Source organism: Leptonychotes weddellii, chromosome 4 (genome assembly GCF_054177405.1).
Source record: "Leptonychotes weddellii isolate Sample4059 chromosome 4, ASM5417740v2, whole genome shotgun sequence".
NCBI classification, from domain to species: Eukaryota; Metazoa; Chordata; class Mammalia; order Carnivora; family Phocidae; genus Leptonychotes; species Leptonychotes weddellii.
Window position 1 is genome coordinate 30371338 of NC_138372.1, and position 21023 is coordinate 30392360.

Consider the following 21023-nt stretch of genomic DNA (forward strand, 5'->3'; position numbering starts at 1 on the left):
AGGCGCCCTATTTATTTATTTTTTAAAAGATTTTATTTATTGAGAGGGAGAGAGAAGGATAGCATGAGAGGGAGGAGTGTCAGAGGGAGAAGCAGACTCCCCGCTGAGCAGGGAGCCCAATGTGGGGCTTGATCCCGGGACCTTGGGATCATGACCTGAGCCAAAGGCAGACGCCCAGCCAACTGAGCTGCCCAGGTGCCCTTATTCTTTTCATTTTATGTGAAAACCTTCAAAGGACACAAAAGTAGAGAAAATAGTTTAGTAAACCACTCAGATTTTAAATTGCCAAAATTCTTGGGGTGCCTGGGTGGCTCAGTCATTAAGCGTCTGCCTTCAGCCAGGTCATGATCCCAGGGTCCTGGGATCGAGTCCTGCATCGGGCTCCCTGCTCAGCGGGAAGCCTGCTTCTCCCTCTCCCACTCCCCCTGCTTATGTTCCCTCTCTCGCTGTGTCTCTCTCTATCAAATAAATAAATAAAATCTTAAAAAAAAATAAATTACCAAAATTTTCTATTTTTACTGCATCTACTCATTTATTTTCTTTATGCATTTAAAAAAATCCCACACACCACATCTTTTCCTCCCCTGCATTCTCCAAGAGTGTGCATCTTCTTTTTTTTAATTTTTTAAGTAGGCTCCACACTCAGTGTCCAATGCAGGCCTTGAACTCACAACCCTGAGATCAAGACCTGAGCTGAGATCAAGAGTCCAATGCTTCACCGACTGAGCCACCCAGGCGCCCCAGCATGTATCTTTTTTAAAAGAGGACACTTCCTTATGCCTTTACCACATCTAAAAAAACTAACAATAATCCCTTGGTACCATCTACTTCCCATTCTATGTCAAATTCCCCTAGTTGTCTCACAAAGAACTCCATCTGGCTGCTCTCTGGGCCAACGTATTCAATGGGGCAGGAGGTGCCTGGGAAAGGGTGGTGACGGTTTCCCCGCCCTCCTGACTTTGGCTCCGGCACAAACCGTGCCCACAGCGGACACACTACTGGAGGGCCCCCCGCTGGCTAGAGACACCTTCCCAAGCTGTTGGATCTTGGGATTTCCTCTCCTCGAGGAACAAGCTGACGAAGCCCCCTTCTATTTCCCAGGCTCCCGTGGTTGTCCCCCGAGACCCACGCAGCCTCCCAGCTGCTGGCCTCGCCCGGCTGTCACGGAGGCGCCCACTCGGCTGCGGGTTCCCTCTTTCACCAGCCTCGGGGAATCACAGCTCTTCAGATCTCCCAAAGAGCCTGGGCCTCTTCGTGTGTTAGAAAATTTGGGTTGCGTTCCTCCTGGGATACAGGACGGAACATCTGACATTGTGTCACCTCTGAGGGCACAGCCCTGACGAGGGACATGGGGCAGCTGATGCCCCGCCTGCTTAGAGATTTTAAGTAAGGACATGAAGACAATTGGTGAAGACATGAAGACGTGAAGAACGTGAAGACAACTGGTGAAATCTGGAATGAGGTCTCTTTTATTATCTGATAGTGTCATATCCATGTTAATTTCCTGATTTTGATGATTGTACTGATGAGCACATGTAAGAGCATGTCCTTGTTTTAGGAAAATACACATTCAGTGTTGGGGGATAAAGGGGCATCAGGTCTGCAACTTACTTTCCAGTGGTTTGGAAAACAGTGAATATATAGAGAGGAAAAATGATAAAGCAAATGTGATAAAATGTTAACATTTGGGGGATCTGGGTGAAAGGTACAAGGGGATTTTTTTGCAAGAACAGTCTGGAGAAATCTGAAATTATTGCAGCTTCCTCTGCTGGGTTCCTTTGGTTTGGGGGCATTTCCTTGTCTCTCTTTTCTTCCGCAGGTGATCTCCTCTATTTCCCTGGTGTTCTGCGTGGTACTCTCAAATTTCTCGCTGGAACCTAGGCTTCTTTTCTTGATGCCAGATTGCACGCCCTTTTCATCTCTCCTGGAATGTCTCACCAGTTCCTCAAACTCGCCCTGCCCCAGTCTGAATGCACACTCTTCTCCCTTCACAGACCCTCTCCTCTTCCAGGGCTCCTTGCCTGAGTGTGCCACGCTAACGGCTTGCTCAAACCAGAAGAAAGTAAACTGTGACTCCAGCACTCACTTTGGGCTGCTATCCTCCTCATCCCCCACGTACATTTTTGTTTCTTGTGGTGAAACTTGACGCTTGAACTTGGAATGGCCTCTTGTCACTGCCTTGTTCATGAGATGTTCTAGGGGATCTACGATCCTTACAAAGGTTTGCAAGCAAAGCACAACAATTTTATGATATATAATTCTAGGCTTATAACCTGGTTGCAGTAGTAACCTTGTCCATATGCTTTTAAAGCCTGCTAGTGTTTATTTAAGTATTTGTTAGCTACTGAAACTGTATGTTTGTGTGGGCATATATTAAAATATATTAAAATATTTATCTCCACCACATTGCCATCAATATTGATGAATATCAGAAAAGACATACTTTTTCTATCAAATTGATGACATGATCTGTCATTGAAGTAATGGTTCCTTATCTTTTTTTGAAGTATTTACTTTGTTAAACGTTTTTCATGACCTGTTATTCTTTTTTTTTTTTTTAATTGTATTTATTTGTCAGAGAGAGAGAGAGAGTGAGAGCATGAGCAGAGGCAGGGGAGAGGCAGACTCCCCACTGAGCAGGGAGCCTCGATCCCAGGACCCTGGGATCATGAGCTGAGCCGAAGGCGGATGCTTAACCGACTGAGCCACCCAGGCGCCCCTTTAGTGTACCATTTTAATTTCTTTGTCGCTTTGTAACTATTTTTCAGAGTAATTTTCTTAGTGATTGCTCTAAGAACTATAATGGACATTTAAATCACAATCTACCTCACATTAATGCTAACTTAATTCCAGTAGAATGGGAAAACTTTGCTCCAATATAACTGTATCCCCCATACCCTTCTTTGGCAAAGGCCTACAAAATGTGTCACTGGGTGGCTTCTGGTAAACATGATAAACTATTTGTGGTTTAATTACAAGTACCGTATTAATGAGCTGACAGCACATTACTCAAAGTCATACAAAGTCACAGGAAGCCAAGTGCAAAGGTCATGATAAAGATCAGTTTTACTGATGTCTATGCCTAAAGCTCTACATTTCCTCACATATTCTATGCAAGAATAAAAACATGGCCACATGTGCAGGCCCAGGGGAAAAGGGGGGGAACTTCAGCAAGTCGTAGTACCTCAAAGCAGTTGTGCAAGCTGGAATATATTAGACATTCAGTAGCCCCTTGAACAGCCCCCTGATGCCGAGTTCATGGGTCACTAAGTAATGGGGTGAGCTTCTTCAGCTGAGATAAGACTTAGTAGCTCTTCAATGGTGTTTTGTTCATGGACACTGAGATGCTGTTCTTTGGCTAGATTGAAGGCTCTCATGGCATATTCTTGTGCCTGGAATAGAATTGCAGTTACAAAAAGAAATTGTCATAGGAGAGCTTTATGTGGGGAAGCCCCATCTCTGCTCAACCCAGAAACACGGGAAAGGACCTCTCTGCTTTTCACACCAGCCACCGAGCTCTTGTTGGAAATTTGGGAACACCCACCTGGTCCTTACAGCTAGCCACACATGTGCTGGGTGGGGCATGGGGGACCAGAAAAACCCACCTGGCTTGACAAAGTAAGTAAAAATTAGTACACCTTCTTAGCAGAGTGAGATCTCTATGGGATCTTCGTCAGGACCCTCTGAACCAACCCTGGGAGACAGAGAGGTGATAGGGGTCATCCTGGGGGCCATGTGGTCTAGAGTTTTCACTTGGACAGAGGTCTCACAGGACATCATGGGACAGCCTCTGGGTTGGCTCTTCCTTCCCTCCCTTCTTCTCCCTCCCTTCCTCACTTCCTCCCTTCCAATAAATATTTATTTAAAGATTTTATTCACTTATTTGACAGAGAGAGAGAGAGAAAGAGCGCACAAGCACGGGGAGCAGCAGGCCTCCCGAGGAGCAGGGAGCCCGATGCAGGACTCGATCCCAGGACCCCAGGATCATGACCTGAGCCGAAGGTAGACGCTTAACCAACTGAACCACCCAGGCATCCCAGGAAATCCTAAATTTTCCATGACACCCACACAGAAAGGCCTCCTCCGTCAGGCCTCCCTCCCTCTCTCTCTCCTTGCCTGCTTTTCTTTTTCTTTGCAGCACTATTCACTATCTGAAATTATATTATGCATTAAGTGTTTCCTTGTTTATTGTGACTTCCTCTCCTCCAAAAGAAATTGGGCAAACAATGGACCCTCTCTGTGCCTCAGTTTCCTTATTTGTAAAGTGGGAATAATACAATACCTACTTCATGAAATTGGCCTGACAATTACACAGGAGAGTTCATGTGAAGTACTTAGGCTAGTGATGGGCATGTCCCTAGGGAAGAAGACAATGCAGTTTCCATGATGCAGGTTGGACTCCACAAATGAGAAACATCTCGAGCATCCAGACTGTTTTGAAGTGAGGGCTTACTCAGAGGGCAAAAGCCAGTGTAACTGGGCAAAACACAGCCAAATTCAACTAGAGGAATTTCTACCCCCATTGTAGACATGGTGCTTTTCTGGGGAAACTTGCCTTTGAAGAATTCATCATCAGGTAGTAAAGCATGAACAGGGTTTTCAGAACAAAGATAGTTTTCTGGGGGGCTGTGTTAGATGTAGATTCTCGAATGTTCCAGATTGAAGTCATGATCTGAATGGCTTCTGCTTCCTGGGCTTCATCTGCAATGGAAAGGAAGGAAGTTGGGACAAAGACACAGGCCCTGGGAGCTGCAGAGTCTCCCCTCGAGGGTGAGCACTGAGTTGTCAGGGCACCAGCCTGCGGCACAAAGCACAACAGCAGGAAGCCTGGCAGTTCCAGGCAGACCCCCACAGGTCTCAAGGTAGCTACGGTTTCTCTCGTTCAGAGTCCTGAACTCTTGATTTCTTAGGACTCCAAAGCAGGAAGCTGTCATAGTGGGACTCCTTGGGTCCCACTCAGCTTCAGCTGGAGAGCAAGAGCCCCCGGGATTTCTGGCAGCCAGCAGCTCAATCCTCTCCCAAATCCAAGGGTGCTTGAGCACCTTGGACTTTCTGCTTCCCACAAGTGAGTCTGTCTACTCTTCCTCCAAGCAGCTTTGGGTCTTACTCTAGTGACCCTTTATTGTCTTACTATGAGTTATTTGGGGCAGGTGCTTATAAGCACTCTTTACATACTATGCTTAAGAAGAAGACAGAAAGGACATACACCATAACGCTAAGGTTGGCTGCCTTTGGATTTCTATGATTTCCAAGTTTTCTGCTTTAACATAAACCACTTTTATAATGAAAGAAAACTCAATAAAGTTATTCATTTTTTAAAATCTTAGCTCAAGACCTCTCCTCCAAGAAGTCTTCCCTCTTCAACACCATCCAACTGTCCTCACCTCTTCCTTCTGGGACTCATCTTATAATGTGTACTTGTAGGAACTTCCTTTTATTTCATCTAGGTTCTATCCCATCAACCACACTGTATGTGTCTTTGGGCAGAAACTAGGTCCTCCGTCCATTTTTATTATATCTTAGAGGGCATGATGCTGTGCAGCGCCACCCAGCGCTCACCCTTTGCTGAGTCTGGGGACAGAGACATGGATGACACTCAGCTCTGCCACTGAGAAGCTCACTGTCCAGTAAAGGAAGAGGAGAAGGCACCAGAATAAATGAGCAGTGTGACTTCTTCAGAGAGTTTACCCTGGTTTATGTGCCTTGGAGGGATAACACATCAGAAATGGAGGCTCTGCAGAGATCACGGGGGGCTCTGGTAGGTCTTTCTCCAGATCTGTCCCTTATGAGCCCCTGGAAAGGCTGTGTGTGGTGCCAGGGCTCTGAATTCTTCCCAGCACTGGTGGAATCTCTTTGATTCCCCCATCTCGGTGTCCTCATCAGCAAAATACAGAAGATGGCACTGATGTGCTCCATGACAGGGACAGTGGCTCTTCCTCGTGGGGACAAGGCCTATGGATTAGGAGGGGTGAAGTCACTGCTCTGCTTTCCAGGGAGAGCTGCCACTTACCCAAGCCAGTGTCGGTCTCAAATCGTTTGCCCAGTAAGTCTATCTGCTGGATGCGAGCCTGTGAGAGCACTTGGTAGCGATCATTCAAGTATTTACTCCAGATCTCAGAGACCTGTTGGGAAAGCAGACGCAATCTGAGCAGCAGGCCAGACCTGAGCCGAATCTATTTTACTAGTGGAGAAACAGGAAGAAAGGAAAGTGAAATATATCATGTATCAGACCATGTGATCTTGGGCAAGTCATTTCATCTCTCTGTGCCTCAAGTTTCTCATGAATAGTCTGGCGACACCAGTCGTAACTTAGAAGGCCGAAGTACCAAGGCTCAACTCCCATATTCCCCAGCTCACCTTGGTGTACAACGTGTCTGCCAGGTCCAACTTTTTAAGGCCATGGAAGATATTAGCCAGGTGGAAGTAGCCCCCTGAGGTCCTGATGTCCTCTGTTCCAAATGCACAACTGGCAAAATAAATCTATAGCAGAAGGAAGAATGGGGTGCTTTAGTTCTCCTTGTAAATTATACATCTGATAAAGAACTTGTACACCCAGAATTTGTAATGAACTTTTACAACAGCCCAATTAAAACTAAAAAATGGGCAAAGGATCTGAATAGACATGTCTCCAGAAAGATATACCAATGGCTAATAACACATGAAGTGATGCTCAACATTATTAGTCATTAAAGAAATGCAAAATAAAATCACAATGAGATACCACTTCACCCGCACTAGGAGGGCTCTAATCAAAGAGGCAGAAAACAAGTGTTGGCGAGGATGGGGAGGAAAACGACCCCTCACACGTTGCTGGTAGGAATAGAAAATGATGCAGCCTCTGTGAAAAGCAGGTTGGCAGTTCTCAAAAAGTTAAACGGTGAGTTACCATATGACCCAGCAGTTCCATTCTTAGACTACACCCAAGAGAAATGAAGGCATGTGTCCACACAAAGACTTGAACACAAATGTTCAGAGCAGCATTAACATAACAGCCAAACAGCAGAGACATCCCCAGTGTTCATCAAGTGATAAATGGCTACACAAATGGTGTATTTCCAGATGATGGATACTACTCAGCAATAGAAGGAATGAAGTATTGATATGACAACATGGATGAGTCTCAAAGTAATTATGCTAAGTGAGAGAAGTCAGATGAAAAGACCACATATCATTCTGTTTATATTAAATGTCCAGAGAAGGCAAATCCACAGAGACAGAAAGTGGTTGCCTGGGGTGGGGGGTCGGAAGGAGAAATGAATTGCAAATGGGTGTGAGGGGCTTCTGGGAGTGATGGGAATGTTCTAAAACTGGATTGTGCTGATGGTTGCACAACTCTGTAAGTTTACTCCAAATCATTCAATTGTACACTTAAAGTATATGAATTTTATGATATGTATCCATAAAGATATGGATGGGTTTTTTTGTTTGGTTTTTTTTTTTTGACAGGTAGACTGAAGAATCTGAGCCTGATCTATTTCTTAACTGTGTGGCCCAGCTCAAGACAGAACCTGTGCCTCTGCTTAATTTGTTGTAAGTGAGAGTACAGAGAGAAAACACAAATAAAGTGTATTAGTCAGTCTCCTAGGTGGAAATAGATGGCACCCTCCAAGTACTTCCTGAAGATAGTTTAATGAAAGGATTATTTGAAGAGACATACAGAGGTTAAGGAACCAACAAGAGCTAATGAAACACCAGGGACTATCAACAGCAAGAAACTATTACTGTCCTGACTCCTGAAAAGAAAGCGAGAAAGCAGGGTCACCAGGACGCCCCCACCCCCACCCCCGAGAGCGAGCGCTATGGGAGGAGGCCACCTGCCAGGAGCTGTGGCCCTGGAGGAACACTGCCCCTGCCAGAACTGGGATGGAGCAGAAAGGCAGCAGAGAGAGTAGATACCCAACCTCTATCTCTTCCCAACATCCACTCCCCTGCCACGCCTCTCGCTCTTTAAATCCAACAGAAGCTGGAAAGCAATGGATTCTGGGTTGTGTAGTCCATAGAGGTCAGCCTCCCAAGGCACAGTAGAGCAGAGAATGGATTTAGGGTGAGGGGATATGAAGACTAACCAGCACAAGAATGTTTGCAGTGGATTTATGGACATTGTGCAGTGGAGGCAACCAGAAGGAGGGTTGCCCAGTGGAGAGGCTGAAGAGAGAAATAACGTGCTGAGACTGCATCTTGACCTTAACCTCATCCAGATTTCAGGCTCAAGAACTTTTCTCTCTGGGCATATTGTCCACTACTGACATCCTTATAGAAACCTCATTAAATTTTGGAAGGATGGCTCCATCATCACTCTCATCATCATCATCATCTTATCTAACATTTGTATGCAGTTTTATAGTTTATAAAGAACGTTCATATATGAACAGTTCATTTAAACTTAATAACCACACTCTGAAGTAGAAACATTGATGTTATATGTAAAAATGATAGCAAATTGCTGCATATACAGTGTCCTATTATTAATCTCTTCACTGACCCAATGAGACATACACTATTTGATGATTTCTGTCTTACACTTGATGAAAGAGGTGAAATAATGTCCACTATGTCCAAGAGTAGAAGTAAAGCCCTTCTCTTAACCACTGTGCTGTTCTACCTTTATTATCCTCAGAGAAATCGGGCTTGGAGAAGTGACATGACCTGGCCAAGGATGCATGACCTGGCCAGGAAGTGGAAAGGCTTGAACTCAGGTTGTTAGAACTGTGTTCTTGCTAATATCTTACCAGTCAGTTGTCAACAGAAAGTTTTAGAGAAATGCTCAGTTAAAAAAGAACAAACAAGGGTGCCTGGGTGGCTCAGTCAGTTAAGTGTCTGCCTTTGGCTCAGGTTATGATCCCAGAGTCCCGGGATTGAGCCCCGCATCGGGCTCCCTCCTCAGTGGGGAGTCTGCTTCTCCCTCTGCCCCTCACCCCACTCGTGCTCTCTCTCAAATAAATAAAATCTTTAAAAAAAAAAAAAAAGAACAAACAAAACTAAGCATAGCTGTTCTCAGAAACATTCAGGTGTTATAATTTAACTTGTTTACATCATTGGCCAGATGATAACGGGCTTCCTCATAGTTTTCCTTAGCTATATAGAGAAGTCCTAGGTTCCGATGCAGTAAAGAGTGGGTGGCATAACGACATTCAGTTGATTTGAGGACTGTCCACTGGGCTTGGGATAGATATTCCTCAGCTTGGACAATCTGGCCTAGACCTGCCCAAAAGAAGTAAAGAAGGTTATAATTCATATTCTGGCCAGAGGACACATGATGAAATGTGAGTCAGTGCCCATTCACTCATTTGTTTATTGACTCAAACATTTATTGACATACAAGAACTTGCACATAAACATTAATAGCAGCCTCACCATAATAGCCAAAAAATAGAAACAACCTAAATGCTCATCAACTGATGAGTAGATACACAAAATGTGGTCTGTCCATATCCATGAGTGGAATCTTATCCAGTCACAGAAAGGAATAAAGTACTGACATATGCTACGACATGGATAAACCTTGAAGACATTTCACTAAGTGAAAGAAGCCAGACATAAAAGGTCACATATTGTATGATTCCATTGATATGAAATGTCCAGAATAGGCAAATCCATAGAGACAGAAGAATGATGGCCAGGGACTGTGGGGAGGGAGAATGGAGTGTGACTACTAATATGGGTATGGGGGTCCATTCTGGGATGACTACAATGTTCTGTAGTTAGATATAGTGATGGTTGCACAATCTTGTGAATATACTAAAATCACTGAATTGTACTTTTAAAGAGTGAAGTTTATGTATGTGAACTGTATCTGTTAAAAATATATGTATATGTATACTTAATATTTTTTATGTACCAGGCCTTGTGTTGAGAGATGAGGACTCCAAGATGAATCAAAGCCATAGCCCTTGAAAAATTTACAGCTGGGTTCAGGGAATGCATGGGTGACAATATATTTATAACACAGTATATAAGTGCAGCAATAGTAACATCATAAGGTTTGGAAGTGGCAGAGAGTAGCAGGTGTTTAATTGTATGGATGGGGTGGAGAGGGACAATGGAATGGGGCGAGGCGAGGTCAGTGCTATGGACCGAATGTTGTATCCCCCCAAAACACATAGTTGAAGCCCTAATCCCCAAAGTGATGGTATTTGGAGGTGGGGCATCATTTGGTCATGAGAGTGGAGCCCTGTGAATGGGATTAGTGTCATAAAAGAAGAGATACAAGAGGGGTGACCCCTCTCTCTGCCATAAAGGAGAAAGTGCCTGTCTCCAAGCCCAGAAGTGGGCCCTCACCAGACACCGAATCTGCTGATACCTTGATCTTAGACTTCCAGCCTCCAGAACTGTGAGAAATAACTGTTTATTGTTTAAGTCATTCAGTCTGTGGTATTCGTTATAGCAGCTGAACTAAGATAGGAAAATCTGAGCTGAGTTTTGAGGATGAGTAGAAGTTTTCCTGACAGATAAGGGAGGGCGGGCACCCGGGGAAAGCTAACACAGATGCAGAACCATGGAGATGTGAAATAGTGGGCTGTGTTTGGAGAACCGTATATGGGTCTGGGATGCCGGAGCCCAAAGTGTGAGGGATCAAGTGGCAGGAAATGAGGCTAAAGAGGTAGTCAGGGGACAGGTCATGGAGGGCTGGAGGACTTAGTAAGTTGCTCCAGGGAGCTGGATGCATGTGGATAAAAACTGGAGGATTTCCAGAAAGGGAGAGAGAGTTGGGATTTCGATTTAGAAGGATCCCCAGGAGCCAGGGTGGGGGAGGGACGAGAGGGGAGGAAGTAGAGTGAAAGACTCACTAGAGGACTTTGGAAATAGTTCAGGCAAGGACTGATAAGAGCCTGAACTAAGGCAGTGAGTGAAGATGGAGCAGATACCTAAGAGACATTTAGGAGCTAGAATGGACAACACACGGTTACTAAGTAAAAGGCACCTTATTTCTAATATTCAGATACTGTTGACACTTAAAACTTTTTGTTTGGTTGTGAAGATGCATAAAAGCTTCCTGCCCCCTTGCTTGCCTCCTAGGGAGGCTGTCAGACCTGGATAGAAAACTACTCTGCCAGCCTTCTGTGGAGCAGGAGGTATGCTCTGGGTGCGAGGCATTTCCTGTGATGGGTGCTGCAGCAGAAATGGTGCCAGGAAAGGTCAGGGGACGAGGACACAAACCCCTCATAAGTCAATCTTCTGTTCTGCTTGTCCTTCCTCCCAGGCCTCGCTCATATGCAGGCATTACTTATTCTAGCTGTAATCATAGGTCACTGAATTAAAGGAGAGCTGAAGAAGCAATCGAAGGGAGGAAACACGGAACTTCTCTTGACTGAAGTTCAAACTAAAATGGGAAAATACTAGATTAGAAGAGGCGGAGGCCCGGGATCCTGGCTCATGCGAACATGGCAAGTCACATCTTCCATCTGGATTTTCTCTATAAAATAAGAGCTTTAGACTGAGCAAATGATTCTTAGCAAAGGTTATTTAGGTGAGGAGAAAACTGGCAGAGGGCACTGACACATACTGGAAACCTTTCATCTTCATCGTGTAGTTTCCCTTCAAGAAGGCAATTGCCAAAGAAGGAAGGCCCCAAGGCCAAGCTGAACCAGCAACTAAAGAAACATCCCAAAAGATATACTTGGGAGAAAAAAAAACTTGAGCCCCCAAATCCAGAGAGCGGGTATAGTGAGGTAGGAGGAATGTGCTGCTCCCAGCAGGTCGAACTGAGACTGGCCGGTGAGTGGGTAAGTTTAGGCATGCCTTCTTCTACATAGTGTTTGCCTCGACAAGTGTAGGGATGGAGTGGATGTACTAGATACACAAAGTTGCTGAAGGAAGTTAGACTATCCTAAAGGGTCCTGTCACTAGCGTATGGAAGAGAAAGAGAAAGGATAGCCAGTTAAGGAGTAAGGGCTCTTGTCTGCAGGGTGAGACAAAAGGCCTACTCTGGGCTAGCGGCTGATCTGAGAGACATCAAGGGGGAAGATTTTGGAAGGTTTGATGACGAAAGTAAAGGAGCACAGAACAAAGCAGTCACAGATAATCATCTGTGAGGCTGGGAGGCACCCAGGGGAAGGAAAGGGAATTCACATTTACTGAGGGCCTGCTATTTGCTGTATGCACAGTATGCTAGGCCATTTGCATCTGTGATCTAACTCTGCCAACAACCCTGTGAAATAAATATCCGAGGAGGAATGTACAGAGGAGGAAACTTCATTCATTCATTCAACCACACATTCATTTAATTTAGAAGCTCTATCACTTTGCTAGATGCTCAGTGCATACTAGTGAATAAAACAGACATGATCTCTGACCACAAGGGGCATACAATACAGGGAACTAGATACACAATAAACAAAGAAAAATAAAATGCTATGAAGGAAATGAACAGAACACAGTCTTCCAAAAAAGCAGGAAGAAACCTACCTTGATTGGATGATTAGAGAACCCTTTCTGAGAAGGTGATATTTAAGCAGATACCTGATGATTGAAAAGAAACCAGCTATATATAAGGGAGAAAAAAGCATTCCAGGCAGGGGAAGAGTATGTGTAAGAGCCCTTAGTAAGAAACTTGATACCTAGCATCACTCAACCAGTAAAGAAAGAGTTGGAGGGGTCCCTGGGTGGCTCAGTTGGCGAAGCATCCAACTCTTGATTCCAGCTCAGGTCATGATCTCAGGGTTTTGAGATAGAGCCCTCTGTTGGGCTCTGCACTCAGCAGGAAGTCTACTTGAAGATTCTGTCCCTCTGCCCTTTCCCCCACTTGTGTGTGCACGCGTGCACTCGTGCTATCTCTCTAAAGTAAGTAAATAAATTAAAAAAAAAAAAGAGTTGGAATTTGAACCCAGGTTCCCTGATTCCAAAGTGCTGACTAGAGTGGGGGAAGATGAGTAAGGTGGCTCTTTGAAGTGTTACTGAAAATATCATCTCTAGTTGATTAAAATTCCAAAGTTTTACCAAAAAGAAAAGAAAAGGCTAAATACCTGTTATTCTTTCCACTCCACTCTGGCGGAATCTCTTAGATGAGAAAGAGACATGTGCACAAGGAATGTAATTTATTTAGACTTTCAAAAAGGTTGGCAAGGTTTCAAAGACAGGGGGAGGTATAATGAGAACTTCCATTTAGACGGAACTTTCCAGCTTGCAAAGCACTCTCATGTTCATTACACACAAACTCATTTAATCCTCAAAACAATCCTGTGAAGGGGACTCAGATTCACCAAATGCTTTCACAGCGCCCACCAGATGTCAGGTTCTCTGAGAGCAGTTTTTGAGGACCTCCTCTGTGCTAAGTGCTGTTCTGGGTATGAAGACACTCTGATGAATAAGAATAGGGACAGTTCCAGTTCTTCCTGAGCTTACAGTCTAGTGGGAAAGAGAAACTTAAATTAAGTAATCTCATCAATGGATATATAATTATTATTAGTAGTATTTTGGGTTTTTAAAAAGATTTTATTTATTTAATTTTAGAGAGAGCTCACGTGCAAGATGGGGGAGGGGCAGAGGGAGATGGAGTGGGGATGAATTTCAAGCAGATTCCCTGCTGACTGCAGAGCCTGATGCAGGGCTCAATCTCACGACCCTGAGATCATGACCTGAGCCCAAATTAAGTCGGGAAAAATCCCCAAATCCCACAGCTAGTAAGTGTCAGAAATGCACAGAACCTGGGCTGTATTTCCTTGTCCGGTGCTCTTCCCAGTAGTTTTGGTGGAGGGACAGACTGGAATGGGGAGCCAGACCTGAGAGGGGTGAGAAAGGCATTCTTGCAGTTATGTGGCCTCATATGGGGGAGTCAGAGCCCAAACCAGTAAGGAGAGGATCCATGCAGAAGAGGCAGCCCTGAATGAGGAGTCAGAGCCCATGGAAGGAGAGAAAGGCATCTGCAAGGGGAAAGAGTAGGGTTGGAAATGGAAGATTGGTTCATACAGGGCAACTGATGAAATATCTAAGTATATTAATGAAAAAGGAAGCCAGAGCCAGCATTCTCACTGTCAGAGAAGAGAACTACAGATGCAGAATGGGAGGAAATCAGACTGAACCCTGTGGTAGCGTTGGACTGAATTTAGAGGTACTGGTAGGGACTCATAGTCATATCTCTATCTATATATAGAGAGAGTGGGAGAGAATGAATTTAGATGTAATGTGTGTATACATTATTATGTTTATACATATTCCCTAACTCTGTCCACCAAGAAGGCATAGGAGCAACCCTACCTCAATAGCAACACATACGTCTAGTGCACAACTCTTGCCTTCTGAATTCCAGTTTTCACTAAAAAAAAAATCAAGGCTCCTTGGAGGTATGTTCCAGAAAGCAGGAAGGTGATAGAAGAACAATGGGGATGTGTCAAGGAGACATGGAAGCCAGTTTAAATGGGCTGCCGCTTGCCAAATCAGGAATAGCCTAAGCACCAAATTACGACAGAAACAGATTATTAATCCATTGACTAGAACAGGGAAGCAAGAGTTCATACTGATATAAATAAATGAATACATTGAAAGTCTGATGGAATGGGATATTTATATAGTTTCAGAATGCCTCCCCATAAAATACTTATTAATTGCGAAAAGGAGGAAGAATATACAAAGAAGAAGCCTGGCAGATATCACCTTAGCAAAGTAACTTAAATGGGTGGCATCAGGAACGGAACAAACTGAAAACATGTGCCAACTTGCAGGATCAGGTGCGAACAACACAGTGGCACTCCCGTGACACTCCTGCCAAAGACACATCACCTGAGTCCAGTCGTGAGGAGACGTCAGAGAAACCCAAATTGAGGGATGTTTTATAGAACACTTGCCCTTTAATCTTAAAAGTGTCAGAGTCATACAAGTCAAGGAAAGATTGAGAATCTATTCCAGGATGAAGGAGACTAAAAACACATGGCAACAAAATGAAAAGTGTGATTTTGAACTGTATCCTTCTGCTGTCGAGGTGTAATTGGGACGACTGGAGAAACGTGAACTAGATGATAGTAGACGACGGTTGTATGGTGGATATGAAGGAGAACGTCTAGGAAATGCATCAGGCAAGCAACTTACTCTCACGTAGCTCAGGGGAAAAGAGGTTCTTTGTACTGTATTTCCAACAGTTTTGCTTTTTAGAAGTTTGCTTCTTAAAAAAAATAGTGGCTATCAAGATGGATAAAGTGGTTGGACAGTAACTAAAACACTGCAGATGCTCAAAAATGTTAATTCCCCTCCAAGATGTTAATTCTCTTCTTGTAGCAACCACCATGTGGGGTGGAGCTCTGCCGAGTCTGTGCTCCCCACTGTCATCCACGGCATGAGAGATACGGTTCTTCTTCCCTCTCCCATCCACAGGGGCAGGTTCCTACACTCCTCTTTGGGCCACGTGACCCTGACACAAAGGTAGATAAGGGTAAATACCACACTCAAGCTGAGTGAACACAACTCTCTCTTCTAGGAATTTAACACTGGAAATCAGATGCTAATTGTTTCTACTATCCTCCTTAAACCTGGAGGAACATGTAAATTCCATGGAAATTCAGCTACATCTGATATTTTGGGGTAGCTGTCTTTGTGGTAGGCATAGGGCAGAAAAATCTGGTCTGCAGAGATGGTAAATAAAGCAGATGCAGAGATAGAAGCAGAGACAAGACACAAGGCCCAAGAGAGAAAATTTGTTACAACATTCTGATTCTAGGACTTCATGAAGCCTCAATTCCCCTGGGACACTCCAGTGTCCGAATAAATGTCCTCCTTTTGCTTAGGCCAGCTAGAGTGGATTTCTGTCAGAAGTAGCCAAAAGTTGGTGACATCAGCTTCCCCACCTTGTGCCAAACTTTACGGCAACACTGCTCTTTTATAGAAGGTATCTTGGTGCCACTGCCAAGGCTATACCCTCTGGCCACTGATTGAACCCAATTTAGTACTCCTTGAGGGCCCTGGGGCGGGGGGGTCTCGAGTCAATTCACTCACCAAGGCTCGCCTCGGCCAACAGCAGGTAAGCAGGCACAAGCTCTACTGAACTCAGGCCGTGCACATTCATGCGGAAGCGAAGCGAGTGCAAAGCTGCTGGAACGGCAGCTTCATGTTTTCCTTCAAAGAGGTATTTCTGGGCTACGGTGTAGCAGAATTCAATCAAATGCTTCTGTGGAAGAAAAAACTAGACCATCTGAGAGAGTCTAAAGGTAAAAGGCAATGGTGGATATAGGTTCATCTGGGTAAGGCCACTACCTAATGAACTGGTTGAGGGCACCTAGTTAACCTGCTTGTATTAAGGTGGACATGAGACCCAAAATAGGTGATATAAAAAGGGAAACCTGGATTGTGAGTTCCTCGAGGTCCAAGAATAAGTGTCTTTTCACCTTGGTTCATTATCAGCATAAAGGAGTGCTCCGTATAAAGTTATTAAAGAAATATTATTCTTGTGTTTATAATAAAATTGTAGTTTAGCAAACCATCATGTCTCCGGACATTCTACAACTTTCTGACTTTCTATTTGAGTCGTAATTTTGAGAGAAACATCTTATCTTTCCTTCCGGAGTTATCCTGCTTAGTGAGTATCAGAAATAACTTAAATTCTGCATTGTTCCAAAGCCCTCCTCAAAGTGCCACAACATTTAAATTGATGAATCTGGTGTTCTGAGATTTATGGCTTATAAAACCCTAACTTTTTAAGAATAATTGAGATGCTATCAATGCCATAATAGAAGTTTTTAAATCTCCTTTATGAATTCACCAGTGTATTCATACACCATTTTTTTGACCTCCTACTATGTACCTATGCCTTATCAACATACTGGGCATATATAGATGCTATGGCTGAATTTTGTGCCCCTCGCAACTCATATGTTGAAGCCCTAAGCCCTAGTACCTAGAGAATGTGACTGCATTTGGAGCCAGAGCCTTACAGAGGTGATTAAGTTAAAATGAGGCCATTAGGGTGGCCCCTGATCCAATTTTACTGGTATCCTTGTAACAGGAAGAAATTTGGGAAACACCAGAGATGCACGTGCCCCCAGGAAACCACACCTGCTGACACCTACCCTTGATCTTGGACTTCGAGGTTCCAGAATTGCGAGAAAAACCATTTCTGTCGTTTAAGCCACCTAGTGTGCGGTGTTTTATTAGCCCTGGGAACCTAATACGGTGGGTATTCAGCAACTATGTGGAGAACAACTGACTGAGGACATAAAGTCATAAAACAAAGTCTCTGTCCTCAGAGAGGTTCCAGTCTGGGGATCCCTGCGTCCTGGGTGGTTTCGCGGAGCCTGTGAGCTAAGCCTGTAGCCCCCCCACAGGACCCACCTGCCGCTGCCGCAGCTGCTGCAGTCCGTGCCGCCGCTCCTCCTCTGAATTGTAGAAGGGCATGGAAGTGCGCAGCGGAATCAGCAGCTGACATATCTTCTCATGGATGCTGCTCCAGTCCGCTCTTTGATGAACCACACCACTGACAATGAAAACATGGACTTCATTATCTTTCCCTTTGGCCTCGCCGGAGATCCTAGTGGCCCCACTTACTGGCCTCGCCCTAAAAACTAGAAAAGGAAGCCCAACACATATCAGGCAGGGAACCCAAAGCCATTTCTTTTCTTTTCTTAAAGATTTTTATTTATTTATTTGACAGGGAGAGACACAGCGAGAGCGGGAACACAAGCAGGGGGAGTGGGAGAGGGAGAAGCAGGCTTCCCGCGGAGCAGGGAGCCCGATGTGGGGCTCGATCCCAGGACACCGGGATCATGACCGAAGGCAGATGCTTAACGACTGGAGCCACCCAGGCGCCCCACAAAGCCATTCTTGACACAAATCTCTTTTCTTCCATGTGGTTATGTGGTGGTGTACCAATTAGTGGGGGTGGGAGGCTGTTGTTTCTTCAGGCACAGGTCACACTCCGAAGTCACGAAGTCACGTGGTGATGCTGTGGCTGATCTGCTCTTCTGCTTCGTTAATAACATTTTTCTAAGGCCATTTTCAGAATATCTGAACATCAAAGCTGATGTTTGTGAGCGTCTTTTTCTTGGGGAAGGGAAAGGAATTTCCCATTTGCTGAGGCTCTAGGAGACGCTCTAGGAGACTGTGTTGCGTGGCTCCGGAGAGCACCACTGACATTGTCTTCTGTGTTCCAGGGGGCACTCTCACACGAACACACTAGGGACGGTCCCCAATCCCAGTGGTGCAGCAGGTGCTTTTGCTAGTAACTAACTTTTTGAGAACAAAACAAAAGCTATTATTTCAAAGATAAGGAAGCACAGGAGTGGAGAGCTTAAGTAGTTACTCTAAGCCTATAATCCAGAGCCAGCTGACTTTTAGCTCTCCAGAGGGAAGCACTGTGACAGTTTGGTAGAAAGCTTTTCTGAGTTTTACATACAGATTTAGTATTTTTGAACACTTAATTGGACAGGACCGCAGTCCTACAGAGAATCCACTCCCATTCCTTAAATAATTGCCTCTATGACTGATTCCCAAATCTATTACCTGCTTCTGACCCTTTCTCCAATTATTTTTTTTACACTTTTAAATTGATATATAACTCACATACAATAGAAAATTCACCATTTTAAAGTATAAATCCAGTGGTTTTTAGCATATTCACAAGGTCATAAAACCATCACCCTATCTAACTCCAGAACAATTTCATCACTCAAAAAAGAAACTCCATTTCCTCTAGTTGGTTCTCTCATTCTTTTCTCCACCCACTGGTGCCCAGAAACCATGAATCTACTTTCTCTATGTATTTGCCTGATGAGGACATTACATATAAATGGAAACAGACAACATGTGACTTTTTGTGTCTGGTTTCCTACACTTAGCATAATGTTTTCAAAGTTCATCCCATTTCATCGCATTTATCAATATTGTATTCCTTTGTACAACTGAATAAATATTCCACTGTATAGCTGTATCACTTTTAATGTTTATCCATTCATCAGTCAGTGAACATGTGGGTTGTTTCTACATTTTGGCTATTATGAATAATGCCGCTTTGAACATTTGTGTATAACTTTTTGTGTGAACACATGTTTTCAATTCTTTTAAGTATATACCTAAGAATGGAATTGTTGGGTCATATAGTAACTCTATGTTTAACTTTTTGAGGACTGCCAAGCTGTTTTCCACAGAGGTTGTACCATTTTACAGCCCAGCAGCAATACAGGAGGGGTTCACTTTTTCTAGATCTTTGGCAACACTTGTTATTCTCTTTTTTTTTTTTACTACAGCCATTTTAGTGTGTGTGAAGTGGTATCTCATTGTGGTTTTATTTTGCATTTCCTTAACAACTAATAACGTTCAGCATCATTTCATGTGCATATTGGCCATTTGTATATCTTCTTTGGAGAATTTATTCAAATCTTCTGTCCATTTTTAAACTGGGTCTTTTATCTTCTTATTGTTGAGTTTTAAGAGTCCTTTACATACTCTAGATATAAAATCCTTATCTGATATATGATTTGTAAATATTTTCTCCCATTCTGCGGGTTGTCTTTTCACTTTCTTGATAGTGTTCTCTGATGCACAGAAGTTTTAAATTTTGGTGGAGTCCAACTAATCTATTTTTTCTTTGGATCCTTGTGGTTTTGGTATCATATCTAAACTGTTGCCTAATCTCAAATCACACAGATTTCCAACTATGTTTCCTTCTGAAAGTTTTATGTTTTTAGCTCTTATATTTATCTCTTTTTGTCTATGGTGTAAGGTAGGGGTCCAAATTCATTCTTTTGCATGTGGCTATGCAGTTATCCCAGCATCATCTAGAAAGGACCATTCTTTCACCAGTTGAATGGTCTTGGCAACCTTGCTGAAAACCAATTGACCATAAATGTACATACTTATTTCTGGACTCTCAATTCTATCCTTATGCCACTACCACACTGTCTTCATTACTGCAGCTTTGTAGTAAAATTTGAAATTGAAAAGTATCAGTCCTCCAGCTTTGTTCTTTTAAAAGGCTTTTTAGCTATTCTGGGTACTTCACATTTTCATTTAAATTTTAGGATCAGTGTGTCCATTTGTACAAAAATGACAGAATTTTGATAGGGATTGCATTGAATCAATAGATCAGTTTGAAGTGTAATTATCTTAATAATATTAAATCTTCTAAACTATGAATATGGAATATCTTTCCATTTATGTAGGTCTTTCTTTCATAAATGTTTTTTTAGTTTTCAGTGTGTAAGTCTTGCCCTTCTTTGGTTAAATTTATTTCTTTTTTGATGCTACTATAAATGGAATGGCTTTCCTAATTTCATTTTCAGATTGTTCATTGCTAGCATGTATAAATACAACTGATTTTTGCACATTGATCTTGTATTCTGTAACCTTGCTGAATTCATTTATTAGCTCTAATAGTTTGTTGTGGGTTTTTTTGTAGGTTCTTTAGGGATTTCTCTCTAGAAGATCATGTCATCACCAAATAGATGTACTTTTACTCCTTTTCCAAGCTGGATGTCTTTTATTTCATTGTCCTGCCTAATTGCCCCAACTAGCATTTTTAGAAAAATGTTGAATAGAAGTGATGAAAGCAACATTCTTGTCTCATTCCTGCTTTTGGCGGGGGGGGGGTGGGGGTGGGGGGGAAGCCTTCAGTCTTTGATCACTAAATATGATGTTAGCTTTGTGTTTCTCTATAGGTCATGAAAGTTCCTTTCTTTCCCTAATTTGTTTTTATCACAAAGGGCATTGGATTTTATCAAATGCTTTTTCTGTATCTATTGAGATTATCATGCGGTTTTTGTCTTCTCTTCTGTTAAGATGATGTCTTAAATTGATATTAGTATGTTGAGACAACGTTGAATTCCTGGGAGAAATGCCACTTGGTCATGATGTATAATCCTTTTTATATGCTGCTGGATTTGGTTTACTAGTATTTTTTTTTTTTGGATGTTTTTTTTTTATTCTTATGTTAATCCCCATACATTACATCATTAGTTTTAGATGAAGTGTTCCATGATTCATTGTTTGTGCATAACACCCAGTGCTCCATGCAGAATGTGCCCTCCTCAATACCCACCACCAGGCTAACCCATCCTCCCACCCCCCTCCCCTCTAGAACCCTCAGTTTGTTTTTCAGAGTCCATCGT

At 43.3% G+C, this 21023-nt stretch overlaps 1 protein-coding gene across 2 annotated transcripts in view; it reads right to left on the reverse strand.

The window, feature by feature from the left end:
- Positions 1-1451: 1451 nt before the first annotated feature.
- Positions 1452-21023, reverse strand: part of ZMYND12 (zinc finger MYND-type containing 12) — a 26204-nt gene continuing 6632 nt past the window's right edge. For both annotated transcript variants that reach the window (XM_006742925.3, XM_081818233.1), the window contains exons 2-8: positions 17254-17395; positions 15922-16093; positions 9032-9201; positions 6358-6480; positions 6011-6122; positions 4556-4701; positions 1452-3392 (exon numbers count right to left, since the gene is read on the reverse strand). In XM_006742925.3, the coding sequence (XP_006742988.1) occupies positions 3267-3392; positions 4556-4701; positions 6011-6122; positions 6358-6480; positions 9032-9201; positions 15922-16093; positions 17254-17395 (991 nt within the window). In that variant the 3' untranslated portion in view covers positions 1452-3266. The remainder of the gene's footprint in view (positions 3393-4555; positions 4702-6010; positions 6123-6357; positions 6481-9031; positions 9202-15921; positions 16094-17253; positions 17396-21023) is intronic.